Source organism: Plasmodium coatneyi, chromosome 1 (genome assembly GCF_001680005.1).
Source record: "Plasmodium coatneyi strain Hackeri chromosome 1, complete sequence".
Taxonomy (NCBI): Eukaryota; Apicomplexa; class Aconoidasida; order Haemosporida; family Plasmodiidae; genus Plasmodium; species Plasmodium coatneyi.
In genome coordinates, this window is record NC_033556.1 from 903,037 (window position 1) to 929,065 (window position 26,029).

The 26,029-nt window shown below is 47.4% G+C and overlaps 3 protein-coding genes across 3 annotated transcripts; 2 read left to right on the plus strand and 1 right to left on the minus strand.

Moving 5' to 3' along the window:
• Nucleotides 1-728: 728 nt before the first annotated feature.
• PCOAH_00001830 (Uncharacterized protein) lies at nt 729-6,947 on the plus strand (the record flags this gene model as incomplete). The annotated part of the gene is made up of 1 exon (XM_020057000.1): nt 729-6,947. The coding sequence occupies one exon, from the start codon at nt 729-731 to the stop codon at nt 6,945-6,947; it is 6,219 nt and encodes a 2,072-aa protein (XP_019912511.1).
• A 903-nt stretch (nt 6,948-7,850) lies between these two features.
• PCOAH_00001840 (Pseudouridylate synthase 1) lies at nt 7,851-9,731 on the plus strand (the record flags this gene model as incomplete). The annotated part of the gene is made up of 3 exons (XM_020057001.1): nt 7,851-7,853; nt 7,959-9,514; nt 9,623-9,731. The coding sequence occupies 3 exons, from the start codon at nt 7,851-7,853 to the stop codon at nt 9,729-9,731; spliced, it is 1,668 nt and encodes a 555-aa protein (XP_019912456.1).
• Nucleotides 9,732-10,222: 491 nt separating this feature from the next.
• Nucleotides 10,223-25,234, minus strand: PCOAH_00001850 (Uncharacterized protein; the record flags this gene model as incomplete). The annotated part of the gene is made up of 1 exon (XM_020057002.1): nt 10,223-25,234. One exon carries the CDS (start codon nt 25,232-25,234, stop codon nt 10,223-10,225), a length of 15,012 nt encoding a protein of 5,003 aa, XP_019912432.1.
• Between the last annotated feature and the right edge of the window lie 795 nt (nt 25,235-26,029).

The window sequence follows — 26,029 nt, forward strand, 5'->3', positions numbered from 1 at the left end:
CCAATTGGCCCCGGTTCCGCCTCACCATATACTGTGCCGCGCCACGGCCTACAATTGGTGTGCGGCTCCAGTGAAAGGTGCACAAAATGAGGTGAATGTATTTCCACCTGTTCGTTTGCCATTGGCGTGTATGCTCCCTAGCACTCTTCACTGTTCCTTCAAACATGGTGAGGTTTTTCCTCCCCCTCGATAGGTCGCGTAAAATGACGCTTAGTAAGGAGATCCCTGTCCCAACGCCACGACTGTCGCTGTTATTGTTATTGTCGTTGCGATGGCCATTAGGACAGTACGCTTAACTACCACCCTTACGGGGGAACACGCGGGGTGCACAACAGGTCTGTGCGTGCGTCCATGGCGTGTCCCATTTTTTTTCACAATAGGAGTGTAGTGTGCCGCGTGGCATACGAACGTTCGCACAGCAATGATTTTTTTTCTTCCGCGTTTATTCCGTTTCTTTCTTTGTTCTTTTTTTCTATTTTTTTGTTCTTATTTTGTTATTTTTTTTTTCAGTTTTTTTTGCTTTCTTGGCGAAGCTTGTCAATTTTCCCCTGGAGAAAGTCTTAAGCGATTTCTCAGCGGAGTAAACTTTGTCCGAACAGGAGGGAGCGAAGTTTCCCACTTGTTCGTTGTTTTTGTGTGAACTTTGTTTGTGCATTTTGTATACCTTTTTTTTTGTATACCCATTTTGTATACCTTTTTTTGTGCCATACAAAAGATGAATGAGAGACATGATCGTACGTAGCACCCGCAACCACGACGCGCAGCGCGAGGAAGAGGAGTCGGGGTCCAGGGAGGCGAATGTCTACTGGCAGGAGGTCAATTTAGGTCCCAAAATATCTATCACCGAGTTGGATCCATGGGGGGAGGAGGAAGAAGAAGTTTGGTCTGTGGAAGGTGGGCACACTGATGGGGGGGGGACAAACATGATACTGGTGAACGAGGCGAAGTCGCTTAGTTCAATGGGGTGGAAGAAAAACCCACTGAAGGAGATGGAGATCCCCTTTGGAAAAGAAAAGAATGATGAGAAAAATAAGAAAGCCGAAATGGAAAGCAAGAAGACGTGTGCAGGTTGGAAAAGAAACGGGTTTGGTACTTCGAATGGTACACTCCTGGTGAGCACTCATGGGGATTACCGTATGAACGCCCGTCTTGGCATCCAACACAGGGTGAAGAAGAAAAACGAACTTGGAAAGAACTCAGTCGATACACTCAACGTGAGAGAAACCATCACACCAGGTACACATAACTGGAAAGGACCCCTCCTGAGCGAATTAAAAAGCGCCTGCAAAATGATGACCATAAAAAAATGCAACAAAACGATAAAGTCTCAGATCAGAGTTAAAGAATGCGTGAAGTATACAAAAAATTGTAAAGCGTCCTTTGGGAAAAGAACGACCAGTAGAATGGGAACTCCTCACCCCTTCCATTGTGATCCTCTAAAGGGTGAGACAAAATGGAAGAAAAGCGAACAGGGGTCTATCTCACAAAGTGTGCATAGAAGGACTCCCACAGGGGGGAGAATCAAAAGTGTCCCCAAGGTAAAACCCCAAAGGAGGAGAAGTGTGAAAAGCGCCACGAATAAACGGATAGAGCCTACCAAAATTAAACACGTGGTGAAGAAGCCACCGAGGAGGATGAACCACGTGGCGGGGAAGGGTGAGCAGAGGGGTGAAGTTTCCCAAAGGATGGGGAGTGCCAATCTTAGAAGAAACATTACGGGGGGTGAGAAGATGCACTTAAAAAGGAGAAGCTGTAGGAAGAGTGGTCCTCTATCTGGGAGAGCATGTTCTATAAGGATGGGAAGCACGAGAGGGGGTGAGACCTCCCCCAACTATCCCAGAAGGGGTAAAACGAAAATGAAAGAAATAGGTAGGAAACAAGTTAAAGAGAACCCCAAAGAAAAATCGAACGGCGAAAGGGGCAAAAGGGAAAACCACTCGAGCACCACCGTGAGAAGCCGCATAGACGACAAGCGCCAGGAACTTTTCCGCAGTTTTAGACAAAGACTCTCGGCGGGAAGTGCCCTCAAGCAATTGGGGGGGATCCCCAAAGGGGGAAAAATTCCAAGAGAGTTGGAGCGTGAGATGAGATGGGGCGTTATGAACACGCACGTCTACACTTATGTGGGTAGCCCATCGGGGGAGTACGGTTGGGATGCACCTAAAAATCCGCAGGAATGTGAGAAGGACAGTTCGTTGCTGCACCAACCCCTTTCAAGCAACACATATGAAGTTAACGCACCATGTGCCTATGACCACGTTACGCACTGCGGGAAGGGAAGGGAAAGAAGCAATTTAAAGATCAACACGTGGAGCAGTGACGAAATAATGAGGGGGACGGTCCCATCTTCATCTGGTAGTTCCATCAGGTGGATCTCCTCTCGGGTGAATGAACCCGTAATGAGCGGAAAGAGAAGGTCACACAGCTTGAATGAAAAACGGGAAAGTAGTTCCGTGAACCCCCTCATACTTACGAACGACCTACGCATTAAAATATGCTACAGTAACAACTACGTAGATTTAAGAAGAATGGGAGGGTTCTCCCCCCATGAGAGGGTTGCTCCTGTTACTCCTGGTGCAGTGGAAGAAGAGTCGTCTAAACATGTGACAGGAAAGGTGTCCAAATACGTGGCCGAAGCGGAGCCACACGTAAATTATTCAGTACTGTCCTGTCATAGTGAAGACCACCTCCTAAACGTAAGTGATGATCTGTTCCTCATTTCGCAAGACTCGGAAAAGATGAAAATGAATGGCTACCTGGAGGGAGTAAATTCGAAGGAAACTTTTGACGCAGAGCAGGGATGTACCTCCAATGGGCGGGGCGGACAGATGACAGAAAGCCACACATGTATGGAAGGTAATCTGGTACATACGTCTCATTTTGTAAAGGCAGACAAAGGGAAGGGAACTCATCCGATAGGAAAGGTAGAGGAAGATGTTTTTCCTGTAGGAGATCTGGTTCATGATGGGGAGGAGGCACATACATTAGAAGGCAATAACCATATCAACAACGAACATACAAATGAGCAGTCTACCGGGTGGTGCACCCCCCAATTGGGGCAACAAGAAATGGGGAACACTTCACAGAAAAACAGCGTATCCATCTCGAAGGGGATTGACTTCCCCATGGGTGATGAAATGCTAAAAAGGGACAGACACCAAATGGGTAGTAGCATTAAAATGGAAAACAATTCCTTGTGGGGAAGTGCACACATTGTTGAACAAAATAGACGGAGCGATGATGGGGGGGAGAGACAAATGGACAGAAACACAAATGACGCACAGACAAGTAACAACAATAGGGAAAGTTTAATTGAATCCTTTTTAGACCACGAGGAGGGGAATCTTTATATACACCCCTTTAACCTGGACAATGGAAGCAACTCCACTTCAGCATCCCTTTGGGAGTGTCCTCCTAGAAAGTTCGTACAAAGTTCCAACTTTAACTGTTTGGTGAGCGAGGAAAAGCAGTTCGAAAACATGATGCAGGTGGTGGAAAAACTGAGTCAGGTTTCAGTAGTACCCTGCGTTGAACCGAGAAAGAGGATTAACAATAGGTTTCATAGAAACGCCAGCGTTGGAATAAACGGGAAGGAAGCCTCTCTCAAATTGGTAGGAACAACATCAGGGAAGTTAAAAAAAAACTTCCAAGTGAATCATACTTGTGGTGGAATGTCCACGAAAAGGGAGGAAAGAGACAACAACCGTTTTGAACAGAACCCTAAACCAAGGAACAACATCCCATTTGAAGCGGAACGGAGAGACAAAACTGTGAGGAAGAAAGGCAGTGGTGGTCCGCGCCCACGTCAACGTCTTCACACAGGGGGTCCTATCAACGGCTTAGGTGTGAAGCACCCTACTGCAAAAAGGATTGGAACAAAGTCGACCGACGCGATCCACAAGGACAACGCTGGAGAGAGTCCCCTTCCGGGAAGGAAGAGAGAAAAAAAAAGAAAAAAAAAAAAAAAACGAAAAGAAGAAGAAAAGGAAAAGGAAAAAAAAAAGATAGTAAAGAAAAAAACCATTTCAGGACAGAAGAAACGTAGCCAATCAGTGAAACCGCCTCAACATTGCGAGAAAATTGTTTCCACCAAAAATCAGGGGAAGAATAAAAAGGAGAACACACACCCAGTAGACGCTTCCACAGTAGAAACGGACGGAACCAGTAGAAAGGTTACTCCTCATGTGGGTAATGACACCAAAGAGGAAGTATATCAGCGTGAAAGAGAAAAGACGAAGGGAAGAAACCCACCCAGAGGGAGTGGTCCCTCATCAAAGAGCTCCTCCTTAGCGAATCACAATTACGACTTAACGTGGATTGAAAAAGACAAGAAAAAAAAGGTGAAGAGAAATAGTTGCCAAATATACCATGATAAGGGGAACATAAAAGATGAGGAAAAAAAAACAAAAGTCCCTTCATACGCTGTGTTGCAAATGCTCATTAGGAAGAAAACAAAAAAGGGACTTACAGACACCGATAGGGGGAGAAAAACTGTGAACAGGTTAACGTGTAATCTGAACAAGTGGGACGTCCTGAGGAATGTGAGACAAGAATGTGTGTTCTCTCCCGAAAGAAGCAGTGCCAATTTTAAGGTCCGAAGCGGCTGCAGTGTCGCACTTTGTGGGGCTGCCCCGGGGGGAAGAACCAAAAAAAGGGGGAAAACCCAGAAAGGCGCTAAAGGGGTTAAAAATGTTAAAGGGGTTAAATGGGATAAATGCGTTAGCAGTGGGAAAAGAAGCGCTCTGCGGAAGGTGGAGAAAGAAAGGGGAGATAGGATGAAAGACGAGATCCTTCTTGAAAGACAGGACTTCTTTGAATATTTGGATGAGGAGATCGACTGGTGGGAAGATGCCCCCAACAGGGAGAAGCAGATCAGGGATGACAAGGAATCTGACAACGCAAAGAGAGTCGAGACAAATAATCAATCCAGGACGACCTCTCCCAGGGATAGCCACCAAGAGGGAGGAACTCCCAAAACGGATTCAGCACCTGGAGGAGAAGACCCCCCTGACAGGCCCATCACGAAAGGGTTAGAAACCTCCCCCCTAAGTGAAATACACACAAAGATGAGTACAAAAAGGAATATCAAAAAGGGAGAGAAAAGAGGTCCCTGTGATGAAGCAATGAAAGATGGAAGAAGAGGAACGGTCATCTCAGTTCCCCCCCCTCGTAGTGTACTCCTCGCAGAATTTATGCAAAGAAGCAACGTTCCTGATAGTACCCGTTGTTTAGGGGAAGGCAGACAAGAGGTATCTCCGCTGGAGGAGCTTATTCAGAAAGGAAGGTTCCATATCGAGGGGGAAAAGGAGAGAAGCATAAGGGGGTGTGCAGATAGGGGGGAATGGAAAGACGAACCAAGTGAAAGAACTAGCATAGGGATCGAACCAGAAAGGGTACACACAGTGAATAGCGGACGGAGTGATAAAATCAAATGGGCGGAGGATCCATCAGCAGCAGACTCACTCGATGTAGACGATGTAAACAATGTAGAGAGGTTTCATCAGACGTATTATGAGGACAAATTGGAATTCCCCTTAGGGGGGTTAAGCAGTGATCGACGGGGGAGGTGGGACTCGGCCCTGGAACAAACCACGGGGGGAGTGCCCAAGGATTACGTTGAAAGTGGAAGAAGCCGACAAAAAGGAAATGATCCCAATTGTGGAAAATTTTCCTTCTCACTCGATTTGGAGAAATACGTGGCAGATCACCGGATAAATCGGATCAGTTTGAAAAGGAGCCTCTTTGGTGGTAACCAGGAGGGGGAGCACACATCGCAGTACACATCGGGGTGTGATACTGATGGAACTGAATGCGACGGTGCACTAGGAAGTGATCACATGGGAGAGGTCCTTGCGGAAACCCCCCCCACACGAACAGTTGAACAGAATGAAGGTAGTAACGCTCCCCCTCAGAGGAAAAGACAAATTACCTGGAGCACGGAAGAAAACAACAACAGAAATGTGAAGTCGCTTTTTTTTAAATGCAACGAAAGAGAGGGGATGAATGTCAGGGAAAGAAAAAGTGTCACTAATGAAGTGAAGCAAGACGTACCTCACTTTAATGGGAAAAAAGGTGCACACCCAGATGAGGAAGAAGGAAAAGGTTATTGGAGTTCCCCATTTGGGAGGGCCACCACAGATCAGAACTGCTCATCCTTACGCGTCAGTGAAGGAGGGATCGAACTTGGGTCAATCGTAGAAGATTTCTTCCTTAGCAAAATTAAAGGAAAAAAGAAAAAAAAGAAGAAAAAAAAAAACTACCTCTTCAGAGCACTCTCCGTGAATGACATATATGGAAGTTTCTTTCCGAAGAGCAGAGGATGTGCTAGCTTTGGTGAGAAAGGAGATGGTTGTAAAGGAAAACATAACCTTGGTGGTGGTAGTTCATATCCACACCTGTTGGATAGGACGAAAAGTTTGGTTTTTCCACCGGGAAGAAGTGACTGCGGTGGGGGGACACTCACTCAGGGAGTTGCCATTCCCAATGGGGGCAGAAGCGTCATCACCAAAATGACACACCATCCTAGCATATTGGATGAAGGAAGCTTATTTAAAAAAAAAAAAAACCCAAGTGGTTCCTCTAGACCATCAGTACTACTTCCTATGAGGGGCGTAGTTGTTCAGCCAAGTAGAGTAAATATTTTCAGGAGGTCCAAAAGTTGTTCCATACTTAAGGGGAATGCCTTGGAACGAGATTGTGCGTGTGACGCGGCGATGGGGAAGTCGGTTGGAAAATCGGTTTGGACAGGTACCATGACGGCTAGCAGAACGCCAGTCGGAGAGTCCACCAACACCGGTACAGCTGTGAAGCGTAGTTCGCTGACCTGTGGAAAGATCCCCGGGAAAAGCCACGCCATTCATAAGAGTGTAGAGAAAAGTGTGCAGACCCAGACGAGTGGCTTCTTGTGGAGTCCCTGTTTTCTGTTTGAGAGTGCCGTCAAGGAGTGACCCTCCGTGGATGCATGCGAATGGGCTAAACGGACAAGCATTAAAATTCGCACAAGTGGGCTACCTGGCTGGACGTGAGTTGCAATTCGCAAAGAGGGAAGGAGAACACAACGAACCGTCTCCAAGATGTACAATCTGCGCAATCTGCGTGCGATCTTATTATAAGGTGGGGGATTTCTTTCCGTCTGATCTAAGTCGACATGAGCCTCTGCGAAACCTAAAATGGCTGCGCTTCGTGGGTTGCAGCTCACCCGATATTTTTGCGTTTTTCAATTTGTGCCCCACTTAATTTGTGATTTTTTTTTTTTTTTTTTTTGGCCCAATGAACCAAATAGTGAACACGATTCTGATGAGGGGGCCCTGCCAATCGTTACGAAAAAACAATGGAAAATAAATGGAGCACAAACGGTAAGTCCTTTCAACGCCACGGCGATGTAGGACTTTTAAAAAAGGGGAGGAGGTTTTAGCCCCTTATTTGGACGCGCACAACGGGGTGATAAACATCGAAGTATTTGAATGCACTTACCCCGTTATGCACTACTTGTGGATCCATTTGAAGGTGAGGTTTTTGCGCGTACGCGTTGTCGTAATGGCTTCTGTACTAGTGGGCACATCTGCGTAGCCAATCACGGGGACAGTTGCGGTGGTTACGAGTGAGAAGGAGAGTCGCTCAGTGGTGACAGTTTTTCCCCACAACTGGACTTTGAAATTATTCCTTTTCGCCACTCGTTTATTAATTTATTTTATTTTTTTCCTTTTTTTTTGCATCGTTTAAGCAAATTGTTTTGTCGGCGGGGAGGGTCTGACGAGAGCGTTCGTCTAGTGGCGTCACTTCCCCAGTTGGCAGTTTCTCCTTTTTAAAAGTTGGGCACCACAGTTTACGTCACAACACCGTAGCACACCATGGTTAATACAACTGAGTAGTGCAACGCAAGTGCCACATTTCCACTTTACCAAATGTACATTCCCCACATTACATATGGCCCTTTTCTGTTTCCCTTCTTTCCACAGAGCGAACCGAAGAATGGAGCCCCCAAGAGGATGAACAATTATCAGAAGAACAAGGAGAGGATCAAGAGACTCAAGTTAGAGGGGGAGAAGAGACGCGCCGAGACGGGAGAAACACGCGAAATATTTGAAAAATGCGAAAAATACGTAACCCATGAGAGGGGCGAGTCTGCCCCGAGTGGGAGATCCCCCAATTTGAAAAAGTACGCCCTGTGTATTGGGTACGTGGGCACCAGGTACCATGGGTGCCAAGGGCAGGGAAAAGACTGCATGACCATCGAAAACGAGATCGAGAGGACCCTGATAAAGATGAACGCCGTGGGACAGCGGGGTGGCTGCAGGAAGGATTTCAATTTTTGCCAGTCGCGCTCTGCCAGGACGGACCTGGGGGTGCACGCCTTATACAACGTATTTGTGTACCAGGTGGACTTGGGCTGTGGGCAAGTGGGTGACGCAGCTGGGGGTGGCAACGCGGCAGGTGTTGCCCCCAATGCAGACGCCACTACCCGGGAGGTTGCCACGAACAATGCTACCACGAACAATGCTACCACGAACAATGCTACCACGAACAATGCTACCACGAACAATGCTACCACCGACGGTGCCACCCTATCGGAACGGAAAGAAAAGGAGAAAAAGTTTGTGCAGCTGCTGAACGAGCACCTGCCCGAAGACATACGCTGCTTTGATATGCACAGGGTGACGAAGAGCTTCGATGCAAGGAAGTTCTGCTCGTTCCGATTATATGAGTACCTCTTTCCTGTGTATGTTCTAAGTGAGGTGACTGTGCGGGATGAGTACAGGGATGTGTTTGATGAGGCGTTGGGTGTGATCGACCGGCGCGTGGATGAGCTTAAGAGGAGGAAGGGCAAAGGGGGGGGCCCAAATGAAGTAGCTAAGCAGGAGGGTAAAGATGAAGTGGCTGAAAAGAACGGTGGGGATGACGTGGCTGAACAGAAGGGTGAACACGAACCGGCTGAGCAGAAGGATGAAAATGAAGTAGCTAAGCAAAACTGTGTGGATGACGCGGTAAGACAAATTAGCTGGGAAGACGTCCTCACCGTGAAGGAACAAAAAGAAGACCTGACGGAAGAAGAACTTAACGCCTTCTTTGAAATCGTGCAAAGTTACGCAGGGTACCACAACTTTCACTGCTTTACAAAAAACAAAGTAGACCAAACGACCTTCCGGTTTATCAAGTACTTAGATGTAAGTACAGTCAACCTGTACAACTACAATTTCGTGTCGGTGAAAATTTTAGGTCAGTCTTTTCTAATGCACCAAATAAGAAAAATGTTAACCTTGTCTGTGGAAACCTTTCGAAAAGCTACTTCTGTAAACTCCATTTATTACTGTCTGAAGTCGGGGGATTATGTGCCCATTTCTTTGTTCCCCGCTGAGGGGCTGATGCTCATTTGCCCCTATTTCAATGCGTACAACGAGAAGGTGTGCAACCCCCCACAGAGCCCCCCAATTTGCTTCGAGGAGACCGAGGAGGTTCTGAAGTTCAAGCGGGATGTGGTCGCCAAGTGCATCATCGAAAGGATGCGAAGTAACGTGTAAGTTGTTGGAACGGGAGCGGACATCGTATCCAACTGATCATACAGTCGTGTCAAACTGGATATACCTTCCCGATTTACTGCCTTTTTTTTTCCCCCTCCCCGCAGGTGGAAGGACTGGATGCTGAAGATGAACAAGCGCCCTTTTGTGTACCATTTCATGAGGGACAAGCTTGGCGATGCGAAGCCAAGCTGTGAGCGGACCGACCAAATATGATGGGCGAAGAATGTGAATGGGAAGCACCTAATCTTCTGCGAAGGCCAATTCGTTTTGGTGCCTTCGTACGTACTACTTAGGTGGGTGTCCACCTTTTTATGTGCTTTTTGACGATGTGCATTTCCCCCCTCACCGGGGGACGCCTTAACAGTAACCCTTTTCAACGTATCCAACTCTTCAACTATTCAGTTGTGCAACTATCCTGTGTAACCACCCCACCAGGGGAGGAATGACTACACCCTGATCTGAGCATATATTACGTAGGAGTTCATTTGAGTTGACGCAAAAATTTATAGACGCACTCCTGCGCGAGGCGCATAAAGGAAAAACATGTGGTGCAGGTTTCCCACAGGTGCAACGCGATGTTGTCACACAAAGGTGACCCTGCGCTGTTTGGGCTGAACCTGTATAGATATACATATATATATGTGTGTGTGTAGGTACTGGCTCCCCACGCTCACAACACGCGTGGCCACTCATTCATTGGGGGGTCAGACTTTAATGAGGGTGAGGGTGCCGTTGCTGGACACAGTCACCAAGTGCGAGTTGGACAACAAGTAGGCGTCCACGATGGTGGTCTTTTTTTTGTTATTCATGAACTTAGAGAAATTGAACCCAAGGTAGCCAAAATTGATTCCACCGATAATGACGCTCTGGTAAGCTTCCTTATCGCTGTTTGCATCTGCCTCGTCTTCGGTGTCACTTACCGTTTTGAACGGGTTCAAGGAGTTGGAGGACGTGCTGCTTCTTTTCACCTTAGGAGGTGTACTGTTATTTTCGTTTAACATGGAGGTAGGTTTTTCCTTTCCCCTTTCTTCACTCGGGAGGGGTGTCAATGAGCCACTTTTGGCATCTGCGAGGGTTGGTTTCTGAGGGGAGTCATTCGGGGTGTTGTAGTTTACCAGAAGGTGGTGGTGCTGGTGGTTGTGGTTTTTCTTCCCAGAGAAGCTGTCACTCGGATTGCCAACTATGCTCATGCTTCCAACTGCGCTGAAACTTCCTACCCCGCTGATGCTTCCACATACGGCAGGGTTTTCTGCCACATTGACGCTGCTTCCATTCCCGAGGCTGCCCCCAATGGCATTGATATCCACATGACCCGTGCTAACGTTGCTGGCGTTGTTGATACTGTTGACGCCGTTCGGTTTGTCCTCCCCTCGGGTGTTGCTCTGCTTTTTGGGATAATTGGAGGAGAGGAAATAGGACAAGTTGAATATGGAGACGCCGTCGTTCTCATTTTCTTCCTTTTTTTTCTTCTCCTTTAGTTCTCTTATTTTGTCTTCACAGATGCACTTGTTGGGGGGCACGTCATGCTTTATTTGGACCTCCTTGATGAGCGTTATTTCGAGGGCCGACTCGACTAGGTAGATACGCAGCTGCAGGGGGGGAATGCATGAAAAGAAAGAGATTGGTGTTATTGTCCCAGTTGAGGCAACGGTGGAGTGACACCGCCACAAGGATGTATTATTCCTTACCCGTGCATCTGCCAGAACAAGCAACTTGGTGACGATATTTTTGCACACGAACACCTTAAGAATGGGAACGTCGAAGGCCCGGAAGAAGTGCACCTTCTTGTAGATTTGCAGGTGCACTACGTGGATGTAACCCAATTGGTCTCCATAAAAAACGTAAGCATCTTGAGAGAAGTTATTTGAGCACACCTTATGATGAAAGAGGTGCCAAAAGAGGCCTCTTTTCTTTGGCGTTTCGACCACAGCGGTGATTTTATTGTTCCCCCTGGGGGGGTGTTCTTTCCGCTTGTTTTTTCTCCATCTGATTTTTTCTCTGTCTAAGGGATCCTGCACAACCTTGTAGAGGTGGTTCCGAGAGGATAGCCAAGTGCAGAAGGTCGTGATGGAGTTCCCATTTTCGTTGTTTTTCCTTTTATTCGGCTGGGTTTTATTCTCGGGTAAGTTTCCGATAATGCACACAAGGGTTGGGTGAAGAACGCTTCCGTTTTCCATCTTCTTGGCTCCTGCTCGACTGGTCAGTTCGTTCCTCCCATAGGCGTGGCTGTTACAGTTGTTATGGTTGTTATAGTTGCTATGGTTGCCATGGTTGCCATGGTTGATATAGTTGCTACTGTTGTTGTTACTGTTGTTACTGGTGGTGGTTGTGGGGACGCCGTTTTCGTTGTGCGAATTGGGACCCAGGTCGGACGCCCCAACGGTTATCTTCCCCTTTAAGAACTGCTTCTCTTGGTTGGTTAAAATGGAACACAAGTCCCACACACAGAGACACACGGTATCCGCCAGGTCTTCAACATTCCGCACCTTTTTGTTACTTTTAAAAAACATACCATTCGGAGCATCGAAGTGGAAAAAGGAAGACTTGAAGTAGCTCTTTTTCTTTTTAAAAACGTGCAGGTTGAAAAACGCATCTATGTGATTCATTCTGCTTTTATGGATCGTGTTTGCTTCTTCCTGAGGATTGTTTTTTTTTTTTTTTTGTTCCCGCTTCTGTGGTGGGAAAGGTTCTTTCTTATCCGGATGGGAAACATCACTTTGGAAGAACTCGGGGAGGGCGAACTTGGAAATGGACACGCTTTTGTTCGTTTCGTTGGGGCAGTCATGGGCGTTCCCCTCTTCGGTTAGCAAACGGTTAGTGTGTTGGTCATCGAGCGACTTCTCCTGCCGCTCGGTAACCTCCTGGGTGTGCCGCAAATGCTCATCGATCTTTGCAAAGTCCGCATCGATGAAGACCGTGTGGTTGCTCACCGAGTGGGGGCTCACCCCCTTGCCGATGCTGACTAGGTAGAAAGTGGAGTCGTCTAGAGACCTCACGTCTATTACCTCGTCATGCAGTTTTACCACACACATGGCTTCCCTTATGATGTAATTGCCCTTCCTGCAATAGCGACGCGCCCTCCACCGTCTGCTCATCTTCTGTCGTCTCCTCATCTTCCTTTCTCCACCTCCCTGGCCCGAGGTCTTTTTCTTATTGTTTTTCAGAAAATTGTCCTTAAAAAAGTTTCTTATTTTTTTGTTTCCCTCCTTTATCTTGCTTCCGAAGTTGACACTTTCGCTTTGCTCCTCGTTCTTTTTGTTTTTTCCATCTGGTGAAACTTTGCCATTTGGTGAAACTTTCCCATTTGTTGGGGTGTTTTTTCCGTTCCTTTCTTCCCCTTCCTGGGGTCCCCGTCCGTTTTCTTCGCCCTGCTCGTTGGGATTATCCCCGTTGGGCGTTTCCTCCTCCAAGTGGGCATCGGCGTGATCCCCCCCGGGGTCATCGCCTTCGTGATGGTCGTAGGAATGGTAATCGGAGTACCCCTCACCGGATTCATCGTAATGGTCGTCATATTCATCGTCATAATAGCTATCGTAGTAGGCGTCGTAGTGATCATCGTGCCCGTTGTAGTCGTCGAACTGATCCGGGGGGAGGCCCCCCTCGTTTTCGCCTGCACTGACGCACGCCGCTGTGGCCCCCCTGTCGGAGGTGTTCACGCCCATATTCCGATCTCCATTGGGGTCATTCCCCACACCGTTCACAACCACCTTAGGGTTTACAAAACCACCTAAAAATATGTTATAAATATATAAGTACCCACACTCATCGGAGACCATCAGGAGGTTCCCATTTGAACTCCAAGACACGCTAGAGATGATCCCATATCTATAGCAAATGTTTTCATAATTCACAGAGAAGCTGCAGAGCCTTATCTGGAACCGATTCTTGTCCAACAATTGCTGTTGTTCCAACGTTGCATTCTTCTCGTGGTTAATATTTATGAGTGCATAGACAGGGAGAAAGGGGTGAGAAATAATGGCTCCTGTTTTTAAAAGAAAACAATTCTCCTTTTTATTTGACAGCTGGTTAATGAAGCCGTATTTTCTCCTGATGCATGTGTTAGCATTTCTTTCTATATACTCTTGGAGGTGCTCGAATTCATTTTTTTTTTTTTTCTCCTTTTCCTTTTTTGTGGTGATAATTTTGTCCGATTCGTTCAGCGTAACGTTATTGTAAAGGAGCAGCATGACCGTCTCGATGTACTTCTGTGCGGTTGTCGAGATGGCTACATTTCTTTGCAGTTGCTCCTCCGGTTTGGGCTTCACCCTGGTGGCTGCTTCTACTGCAATGCGTGTGTTGTCATCAATTATGTGGTCATCAATTATGTGGCCAGCAGTTGCGTGATCAATTGTGTGGTCTGCTGTGGGGAGCGAGGAGGAGTTTACACTTCGGTGACTGTCACGTGGGGACGCAGTAATCTCCTCAGATAAGGTAATGTGAGACGTATGATCTCCCTTCAGTGCACCCTTCTTACTACTCTCCGTCTTCCCTCCACGTTGGTTGTCCCCCCCGTAGAATATCGACCCCACGTTGTTCGACCTCAGCAGAAGAGTCATTGTGTTGTCATACACATAGAACAGATTGTGAAAAAACAAGTTGTTCACGAAATGGTTGTTGTAGGAATTGGTAAAGAGGCTGGTGACGCTGCAGTCGTTTGGGACGAAGTTGCTCAGGTAGCTGCACAGGGGGGTCAGGTTGTGCATGCACTGAATGTGCATGCACTTGTATATATACAGCAGCTTGTTCATGTTAATGTCCAGGAAGATTTTCTCATTCTTGGGGTGATCATTTTGTTTGGCACCATGTCGTCTGGTACCACCCCCGAGGCTGCACTTGCTATTGCTGCTGGGAGTCCTCTCCCCGGTTCGCCCGTTGCCCGGATGTGCGTTTCCTCCCTGATTGGCCTCCTTGCAGATCTGATCATTCGGTGTGCTAACCTCCTTTCCGATGGGGGCTCCTTTCCCCTGCAGGGAGTAGCTATGCCAGGGGCGCTCCTCCCCATTTGGGGTGGGAAGCACGCCCACTTCAACGCTACGACTGGCACGGTCGTCCTTCAAACGTGGATTGCCATCCTTATCGTCCTTCGCAACATCAGTGAATTCTCCTCTGAGGGGGTTCTTCTTCCCTGCAGTGGGCACAACTTGGGTGGTAACTTCCCCCCCTAAGATGACACTACTCTTCCACTTCTTCTCCCCCGTGCCACTTCTACCCCTGGAAGTTCTGTTTTTCCCCTTCAAATCGTAGTGAGAAACGTAGTTAATGAACCTGCACTTCTTATTAAGCTTTTTCAAGTGGTCCAGAATACATATTTTTTTGACTTTATTTTTTCGATGTATATAAAGGATGGTGCTGTTGTGGCTGTCCATTTTCCCCTGCTCGATGATATGCCTGTCACTCATGTTGTTGAATAGATAAGACAGGGGGATAACATGGGGCAGTTTGTTGTGTTCTTTTTTGCTTCTTTTGTGACTTCTCTTCCGAGAGTGGTTGCTTCTTGGGTTTGATCCACGGTGGTGCGTTTTGTTCGCCTTTGTATGGGTCGTTCTGGAGTGGTCTCTCTGTGGGGTGTTCAGACGCTCCCCATCAGCAGGAACAACTCCGCCAATTCCACCACCAACGTAAGCACCGCCACTAACACTGCTGCGGATGCTCCTGCTACGCACCGATCGGGGTGTCGTTCCCAGGAGGTTCTGCTCGATAGAGCATCCCTTCCTTTCTGACGTACCACCCATTGCGTAATTCCACGCCTCTTCATCTTCATCCACTTGGCTACCATCCTGACTGCTCCGTCCCTCCGTCTCGACTATCCCGTGTTTCAGAAGGTTGCTTTTCATTTTAGCAATACTGTCATAGTTAACGTGGCGGTACTCCCCCACCTGGTCGTGGGTTTTTCTCCTTCTTTCCTTGTCCATTCGTTTCGCAGCCCCACCGCTAGTACCCAATTTGAGATTCTTGAAAAAGCTCATTCTAGACGTGAAGGAAAAAAAACGGTCGTAGCTTCTGGGTCTCTTAAAAAGAAAGTTTGTTTGGTTGCAGGCCATGTTTCCCTTTTCCACGTTTGAGGTGGGAATGACCAGATGGTATTGTTCAGTTAGTCTACACCCCTCCTTATATAACCGATGGTATTTTGCGTATTCATTCAGGTGGGGGTGATTATAAGTTCCGTCCTGTTGGGGGAGGTCGACCTGTTCTCCCTGTTGGCCCTGTTGACCCCCCCGGTAGGCACTCACCACATCGTTCAGCGAATCATTATAATCGTAGAAGGTTTTGTTAAAGAAAAGGAGAAAGGACCTATAGGTGCAGCTGTTCATCTTCCATATGGCATAAAGGGGCTTGTTATAAAAGAGGGAAATGTGCGAATCGATAAAGTGCTCACAGAGGACATGATTCTTTTTCCTCGTCTTAACTTTGTTGAAGAAAAAAGGGAAGGAAAGAAAGGTGAGCAGGGTGTTCTTAATGTTGTAGGCCGATTTGTACAGTAGGTCCTTCATCCTAGACAGGAGAAATTTGTTTACCAAATGGCACAGGCTATCTATGAAGTGGAGGAGAATGCAGGTGTTGTAGTAGAATGGGTTGATATGGTTCTTCGCGTTTGCATGGCTATACTTGCCATGTTGATCGGTTCCTTTTCCTGAATGGCTGCCCCTCCCTCGCAGGTGCAGCTGCGGCGTGAAGACGTTCGCCTTGTAGGCGAAGATGTGAAAGTTTCCAATGAGCAATTCGAAGGTGGACAGGAAGATGCTCACGATGCAGTATTTCTCGAAGGGTAGGTCTTCCGTCGTTTCCGCCGCTGCAGGTCGGAGGGGAAATGCTCCTGGTGAGAGTCTCCCCTTGTGCACGTATTCACATGATCGTATGCTCATCTGTGGTTCCATGTCGTTATCCTTTTGGAGGTTGTTCCTGATGGGGGGATTTGTTCCCAAGGGAGCTGCACTCACATCTATGCCTTCACTGGAGGGTATCCCCAAGTCATGTCTGCTATTGCTATTTTTTTTCCTATTGTCCTTCCCACTGATCTTGTGCAACCATGGAGAGAGCTTTCCCTTCTTCCCACTCAGGTAGGCACACTTAACAAACTTGACCAGCAGATCGGCAGTGCTGATGGTGCTGTTCCCCTTGTATACATTTTCAATAGCCCAGTTTAGTTTTTTCATTTTCTTCAGTAGAAGGTGTAAAACAAGGAATAGTTTTTTCAGGTGTCTTCCTTTACGGGTTCTATATTGACTGGTTCTTCCATTCCTTTGCGTGTTCTGCCTATCTAGGCAGATCTCCCCATTGTCAAAGAAGCCGTAGTGGGTATCCAGCATGAGGAAGCATATTACCAGCACGGTTAGGTAGCATAGGAAGAGATCTAGCAGATGAATATGGTAGGAAAAAAACTTCCGGTCAACCTGTATGTGGACATTATGGCTATTTTCCTCTTCCCTGCATGGGTGTTGCATCGTTTGTTGTATGGTTACTCTTCCCCCTTCCTCAGTGCTGGGTTCACACAGGTGGTTCGAATTTGCCTTCAAATTCTTTTTCAGTCTTCTGGACACATGTGTTTGTTGCTTTCCTTCCCGAGAGAAGCAGTTGCGAAGGCCGACGCGTAAAATGACAAGCTGCAGATATGGAGCGTGCAGGGAGGACAACGGTTCACACGGGGAGGGCATCGGCTCCTGCACAGACGACACGGAGTCATGTAGATAGGACACCGGGTCGTGGAGGGAGATCGATTGGTAGTCCCTATTTTTTGCAAAATTGAGCAAAATCCTAACGATGTCATTTACGTAGATAAAGAGAATGGGAAGGATGCGATTCAGGACGAACTGAATGACGTCTTCGCAATGTGGTTCCTCTACAACGTTTAGAGTAAAGAAGTGAAAAAATAAGTGGGTCAGGAGGTTGTTGTACTTGTTTAAGGGAACGCACAGGTTGGGGATTGCACTGGTACTTGGATCTATCACTTTCTTCTTTGCAATTTCGTAACGCATGTAATGGTTGACCTGTAGGTGGGTGCTCTTCTGCCCACCGTGCATGCTACTTATTTTTTGCAGTAGGGTGGTTAGGAAGTGGCTCAGATTGCGTCTCCTCGTGCAGCCGTCCTTCGTTCTGATGTCCCTCAGCTTGTTCAACAGGCGCAGCACAGCCGGTGCGGGTTCTACAGCGCCACAGGGTTGGTCGCCATGCGTACCACCGTGCAGGTGACGGTGCATGTCAAGGTGCCCGCTTGGGTCTTCGCTGCCACCTGCCCGGCTGATGCACTCAAAGAGCAAATGCACCAGTCGTGCAAACAGCTTCAACGACTGCGTGAAGTCGACGGAGTTGTCTCTGTCTGCCTGGTCAGCGCTCGCTACCCTGGACCCCTTCTCACACGAGGAGGCAAAAATAATCTCGAACAAATATTTATTTGCACCGAGAAAGGTCTCCAAGTAATCTTCAGAGGATATACAGAGGAAGAATTTGAGTCTATCATGGAGGAGCATCAACTCTTCGTCTTTGTCGGTGTTTTGAAAAAAAATGAACAGGAAAATGAATGATAAGTTGCTCATTTGTTGTGAGCAAAAGTAGAGGGAGCTGAAGTAGCACTCGATTCTACTCATCCGAAATGTGCAGTCAACATGGTCGTCTTGCCAGTGCTCGCTTTGTCCGGGTTCTCCTTCGTCGTGCCCGCACAGAATAGTCATCCCCAGTGCATCCCCTTGTCCTTTCGCCTGCCTCCTTATTCTCCCCACAATTACATTTTTCAATACCAGAAGGAGAAAACGGTACCTCTCTGGCTTCCTACATTTAGAGTACACCTCTAGGTAGTTCCCCAGCAGGAGGTTCTTCATCACGTCCTGGTAGTTTCTCTCCGTAAGGTGGTACCTACTAGGAACACCTTCATCATGGTCGGTATTCAACTTTTTCGTAAAAATGTAGTTCAGGTGTTCCTGTAGGAAGTCACGCGGTTCCTTCGTGTAGTTGCTTGGTTCCTCTTCGACTCCTCTAATCGGCGCATCTCCCACTTCGCTCATATCGCCTACCTCACTGGAGGGGAGGTAGCCGCTGCCAGGAACCTCTGACACACTCGAACCCTCCAGCAGGTTACTACTTTCCCCCAACGGGAAACACCCTGCGGGGACTGAAAGGTTACTTCTCCCTGCTAGACATTGCCCCTTCTCTATGTAGGAGGCATAAACCAGTCTAACAAGGAAGACACTCAATTGTTGGTCCTCTAAATACTGATGAGCCACATCGATCACATCTTTAATGTCCCCACGAAGAATGAAAAAGGCCATGGCAAGGTAGTACCTTTTTATCTGCATCAGCTTGTAGGCATTGTTCATAAGTGCGTTACTCCATCTCTCCTGGGAAAAGTCATTGGAAAGGAACTCAAAAACCTTCTGCTGCTTTTTAACCTTATACAACATCATGAGCTTTTGTTTCTCGTTTTTTGCTAGGTATAACAATGCGAGGAAGTCCAGACACGCATTCACTTCATTCTGCTTCTCCTTATCGTCCACATTGAGGCTGTTCATTTTTTTTATTGTCCTGTTTGTTAGCACCTCGTGCAGGTAAAATAAGTTGTCCCTATCGTGCAGCACATAGAACAACTTCATACGTCTAAATGGGAAGAAGAAACAGAACTTTTCGACTTCCTCTTCCACCAGTGTTATGTTATTCATTCTTTCGACCAGCACATTATTCAGCTCTACCTGTGGTGGCGCATTTTTTTCTTTTCGTACCCATCGTACGAGGCGGCCATGGGGGGGAAGTCCATCATCTTCCCACTGGTGGGTAAGTGAGCCAGTATCCACGTGGGAACTGCTGCCAGTGCCACTCATATCGAACAGGTCGACGCTGCTCAAGTCACTGCCGCTAATGGGGACGCGAAAGGAGTGGTTGTAGTGGGTGAGAAGATTCTCCAGATAACTACTCAGTTGCATTGCAACCTTCTCACGCACAAAATAAAGGAGGTAGGCATATTGGTGGTGAATTTCCAGGGTTACATTTAAGAAGAGGCAGCAATTTATGTAGAGGCGATAAAAGAAGAGGATCACTTGGGTCATGCTGCTTCCGTTGGGTTGTCCTCCTCCACCGTGTTCACCCCCACACACGTGGTCGTACAGGTATATGTTTTCTGTCTTCATGAGCTCCTTCTGGAGGTGCAGACCGAAGTGTTCACAGTAGCACCTGCAGGATTTCTTGGAGGTGTGTTCGCCCGTTTGCACAGCGGAGTCTTCCGATGGATGACTGCTTCCGAAGTCATCACCTCCACTGCTTCGCATGCTTCTCACACTGTCACTGTCACTGTTGTTGGGTTTACCATCCCCAGGGGGAGACCCCACACTGACGCAAAATGCATTCAGAATGCAAAAGAGGAGCAGCTGGTCGAAGGCTCCCAAATGGGGAACATTCACATGGAGCAGCAGTATCTGCAGGATCTTCACCTCTTCGGCCGTCAATTGGTAATTAGTCACGCTGGCGTTTTTCAGGTTGGACTTGAAGTTTCGTTGCATCTGTTCCAGTTCGTCTTCACTGCGTCTGCTTTCATCGCTACTATCACTTCCATGGCTGTTCCCACGTCGACTGCTGCTCTGGCTTCCCTCGGAACGTGGCTCCTGGGTGGGGGCCTTCTCTTCCTGCCCACCCTGCTCCGACGGGGCAGATTCTTCCTCATCAGAGTTCAGGTTAAAATCGTCCAACGAGACGGACTCCACTTCGAACAGGGACATAGATTTATCCTTCTGTCCCATCGCATCCCCATTACGGTTCCCCCCCTGGAGGAGGAGGGTCTCCTCCCCCCCCTGTTCCTTCCCATCTGTGTCTCCTCCACAGACACCATCAACCAGGCCTTGCTCATTCCGTCGAAACATACCCATTTCCGTGGTCAGAAAATTTAAGTTAAAAAGGAAGTGGCTTTTCTGTACAGTGCATATATCTCCAAAGTTTTCCTGAACTGATTTCCTCACATTGTTGTCTTCCAGTAGGACATGCAAAGCACAGTGCTTCTTGGGAAAGCACTCCTCCCCCGAGATGCTATTTCTAAGGTTGTTCCTGTCCACATAACTATAGAACCTGTTGAGGAGAAGGTTCAGGAGTAATTTCAGTGCCATAAAGACATGAGAAAAGAGACCCATTTTTATGTAGTGTAACAATCCGAGGGGGTGATAAAACACGTGATGTCCCTTCCTGGGGGGGAGAGCTCCTTCCTCGGCTTCCTCTCCGTCGATATATCCTTTGCCTCTTTTTTGGTACTTCTTCAGTTCGTTGCACAGGTTGATCTTGCGCTTGCGGGGGCATCTCCGGGTGGTGCTTTGGGTGGTTTCCCCTTTTCGACCCCGCAAACCACTGTTGATAAGTCCCCCATTGGGTAGCTTCCTCCGGTTCGGTTCCCAAACGAAGCCCCTCTTCTTTGCCCCACCGAGCAGGAATAAGTTATTTTCAAACAAGAACACCTGCTTGGAGCGAAGGAAGGGGTTCCTCTCATAATTTAAAACCTTCCACTCATTGCCATTCGGTGCGTCACAGAAGAGCACCACGGAGATGTATTTTTTCTGTGGGAACAACTCATGGGTTGCCTTACTATTGCATGTTTTGTTCCTCCTCCGATGTTCCTTCTGTTTACGCTGTTTCAAATTGACCAAAAAACTGGCTACAATAAAATGTGTGTTTTTTTCACCTGAACAAGTCATACACAATTTTGTTTTTTTATTTGCAAACATTTTCGGCAAGGGGATGGAAACGAAGTTTACGATGTGCGTCCTTCCTATTGGAAGGGGTAAGTCTTCCATTTTTGTCTCTTCCATGCTGATTAGGTCGTTACACACTATCTTTAGGTTCACTACTTGAATTTTCGTTTTTGTGAGGAGGACAAGATAGCTGTTGTGGATGACTATATCGACGAGGTCGGGGACATTCCTAATTTGCACAGGATGTGAGATGGATCGGCCTTCCGTGCAGAGGAGGTAAAGGTTTACCACTTCGTCGGAGTGTAATGATATATCCTCACTTCTGGTAAGGCCCTCCTCATCGGTTAGGGATTCTTCCATTCGGGGAAATAACCTGTTATGTTTGTTATGCCCTTCTTGCTTGGGGTCCTGATCATCCAGTACCAACACGTATTGTCTCTCCTCCCAGGAGGAGCTTCCAATGTGCATGAGTCCCTTCCTAACAGTGAGCACATCTTCCCCCGGGTGGCAAAACGCACCGTCGTCTTCACTTCCAAGTGGTTCCCCCTCCACCAGTGGGTAGTTACCCCTTTGGATGGAATACCCACTTTGCGCGTTCACAATGTAAGGTGGTCTCTCCAGTTGGACAGAGTTCGTCGCCCTTTCACATATGGAATGATTCGTGGCGACAATAAACTTCCCTTGGTAGGAGACGTGAATGTACGAGAATAAGAGCTTCTCTTCCATCGAATGAAAAAAGGTAAACATCTGATTCAGATGTAAGTTTACGTATATAAAACTCTCCTTTTGAATGTGTACTGTCGAGAGGGTAACTAGGTGAGCGTGTTTGGTCCGTTTTTCAGGGCTGATGTAGCTGTATTGAATAATTAGGAAGAGGTAGTTCTGGCCGTTTTTAGTGTGCATGCGTAAGTCACTTATCTCGTATCCAGTCACCATACAGGGCACCCCTTCTGCTTTGCAAATATCCTCTTGCGTTTTACTCAGGTATATATTGTTGTTCGGTTCATTCGGGGGGGGAGAGCTTCCTTGCAAACAGATTAGTGAAGAGCTATCGTCAAAGATGCACAACATTTTGGAACTATGGACCACATCCCTCGTCTCCGACTTCAGCGCGAAGATGCACTCCCGTTTTTTGTCCACGCACATGAGTACGAAAAAGGAATCTACTGAATCCAAAACTGCGCTTTTATACACCAATGGAATGGTATTTTTTTTTTCTAAAAATTGGCTAGTCGACATGCACACGTGTGGGTTCTTCTTCACTTCTTCATAGATCCTACACATCTGATAGGAGTACGAATAGATGAAGTGATTCTTCCTCCTGAGGGTTTCACTTCCCTTGTGCTTCAACATGTAGTACCGGTCAATGTACATACTGTTTAGGCAACATATCGGAGTGAATGCTCTTCTTCTCTTTTTCTTCACTGCCGGTTCGATCCAAGCATCGTTATGCAGATCGTAACTCCTGCGTGTCTTTTGTTCACTATGCGTCTGTTCTACTGCTGAGGTATCTTCCATTTTGTAACCCCCCGATGGGGAAGCTTCCCACGTTTTTTCTTCCTTTCGTAGTTCATTAACCATGCTGTTGGTTTTGTTACGATATGCGGCACCTTCCAGTGGGGTAACCCTATCGTCGTTATGATACCCTTCTAATGAGTACCGACCATCTCTGGTTTGCCTGCTCCCACCTGCGCCATCCCATTGGGAAGAGGATGCCCATACATTGGGCCCCTCCACTTGGATGGGAAACTGATAAAAGGAACTACTCCTGCTTCTAACCCCTATGTCAAAGTTGTACAGGTACATTTTCCCGTTTCGCTTATCCTGCACCAGGACGACATTATGGTTGGCGTTAAAATGGATTGTGCAGTCTTCCTGAAGGATTGGTTCATCGTGTTGTCTTTTGCTGGATATATATTTTTTTTTTTTTTCCCATTTGGGAGACGGTTCGCATGCTCTGTATTGTAGCATGTACCTTACACTGACGCTTTTTTTTTTTTTTATCCATATATCACTTGGCTTTATCATAATTTTGTAGACGTCTCCGTTGTATGTCGAGATGGTGATCGCAAATGGGGGCATCAAGTTGCTGACTGTACTGAAAAGCTTCCTAAAAAGGAGGAAGTCGTTTTGTTTATTGTTGTCCCTGCGTCGGGGTCGTCTCCAAAGAGTTGTCCCTCCATTGTGGTGCGAACCGGGGTCACCACTATGGTAATATTCCCCATTATAATCATCGTAGTTGCTTCGATCCTCTTCACTGTGATCCGTGCTGGTGTTGCTACCACTGGAGGAGAGCTCACAATCGGTCACATCTACGTGGTCCCAGCCAATGAATTCGCGTGCCACACCACTATGGGGATTACCCTTGTCCAGCAAGAGCGAATCTGAGAGGGGGCATATTTTCTTAATCTTCCACTGGCCAAACTTCATGTGATACTCATTCTCTGGGAGGAAGGTATCATCTGTGTAAACTGAAATGAGAGACGTGTTAAGAGACGCATACTTCATCTTTGCCTGGAGCACGTACTCGTAGTGGAGGTTTATTGGAATGTTTTCGTAGCTAAGGATATTTTTCACGTGGGCGTCGTGTCTGTGTATGTTGAAAATGGCATAGATGGAGAAGACGGAAAAGATGGCTCGTTCCCCTTTATCGCACCCGCGGGGGGCACCACTTCTCACAACCCCATCTGGATGAAACTCGTTTCTAGAACCGTAAACTATTAGGTATTCATTCCTGGCTATGTTTGCATTTTTGTTGTTGCTCCAAAAGCGGCAGTAATCTTCGCTAGTGGTGTCTTTATCTACCCAGCACCACTTTACGCATTTAACCATTTGTTCAAACGAGGGAACATAAACTCTACACACAGATACAAAGGTGAGTTTGTTCTGGCTGTTGGTATGCTCCCTCCAGATGTATATATATCCATCGAAGCAGATGGATGTGACTACACAGAAGGGGTCGTTTTGTCTCTCCTTCCACTTCACTGAGTATACCTCTTCCTGGTGGTGCAACACACTTAACATGAAGACGCCGCTTCGATCGCTGTAGACGTTTCTCCTTCGTCGGTGGTAGGTGTGGCGGGGGTGTCCACCGTGGTTACTACTGTTGGTGGAGCATTCTTCCGTGTCGTCGTCTGAGCTGTCTGAACTGTCAGAGGGGCTTTCCTCAGTGGAGAGTTCCGAACAATCAGGGGAATACTCCTCGAAGGAGTGGTCTGAAGATTGGTAAGAGACCCCACCGGTATGACTGTCACTAGGGTCGTGTGTACTGTCCTCACTACGTGCATTGGTCCCCCCTCCGAACGTTTTACTCCCCCTGGGTGAGCCCCTAAATGTAGGTTCCCTATAGAAGGATTCAAGGTTCAGGTTCTTTTTGTCCCTGTTGACATCTGTGCACATCCCCCCCTCCCTGTCTTTAACGTCTTCCCATAGGAGCGACGTCTTGGTTTTTATAAACGGGTTCTGATGGAAGTTCCTTCCATTCAGAATATCATCTATGTCTCCAAGTCGGTTGTCTTGGTGTTTGCTTCTCCTCCGATGTGTTCCCCTTTTTTCCGCTACGTCTGCCACTTGGCTGCCTCTGCTGTATGCACGCCTCTCCCGTTGGGGGGTACCCTCACTGCCCCATGTTCTTTCGCCGCCCCTTTTGAGTATCGCCTCATTAAGGCAAAATATAAAAACCATTCTATTTTTTTCTCTGTGTTTCTTCCTTTGCATCTCCTTAAGTATACCTGCACCGAGATAGACGTACCCGGGTGGTCCCGGGGTCGCAGGCGGGTCTAGCGGTTGCCCATCCAAGTAGTCACCTCCCCGCTTGAAGTAATACTTTATCACGTCCTTTACGATTAGGTCATTGTAGAAGATGCCCCCGTAGGGGAATGTATCGTAGGAGCTGTACGTGCGTTCATCTTGCCAACGTTTACCACGAACCCGTTTCAACATGTGCATTCTATTATTTAGGTTGGGTTCTTTCTCTAGATGCAGCAAATTCTCGTTGTGGTATTCGTCATAACATGGTTCTCTGCTTCCCCTGCCTTTTGCATCGTTCATGAGGTTGTCCATTTTGGCAGGACGTCCAGGTCGATTTTGCTTCTTCCTCACTGCGTCTTCTACTTATCCGAGATGGATTCCCCGTTCCGACTTGGTCGGCTCATGTCTACTCTTCCTTGCGGTGAGGTAGTAGTCCCGCCAGGGTGAACCCACCACGAGTTATCTTCCCGGGGGTGATCTCACCAGGCCTAAAATCGACACGTCAAATTCGATGCGTCAACCCCACAAGGTGTATCTGCTCCTTTGTTACTTCTCCCCTTCGTGGAGTGAGTCTCCCTTTATGTTGGGTTGTCCCCTCCAGAAGCACATCCACATGCGTATGAACACTGCTTGCCAGATGCGCTCACGCGTGTGTATGCTAGCTAGCTATTAACTTACGTTCGACCAAGAATGCACCGTCCGTCGATACAAATATATGCACTTAGGTGCGATTACAGCGGTCTGAAAAAATTGGGCATGCCCAGTGGGCCCGAGATGGAGTTGGAAAGGAACTCCCCGCAAGGTAGCGTGTTATAAGCTTATCTCTCACGTGGTGTTCATTTTCTCCTTTTTTACAAAAATCCATACGAATGGGTAATAATACCTCCAGATTGGTGAAAAAAAATTTACCACTTGAGGGGAGCGCACTTAAAGGCGTCGCGTTTGCAAGGTAAGGTTACGCTAAGCGGAAGTAAGTGATTGCGTGGGAAGAGTATGCATACGAGTCAGCACTTTATGTGTTGGCTCTTTCGCCGTGACATTTTTAACCGTCACGCTGGTGCGCCATTTTTGTGCTCATGCGCTATGCACGGTTCTTCGCTTTTTTTT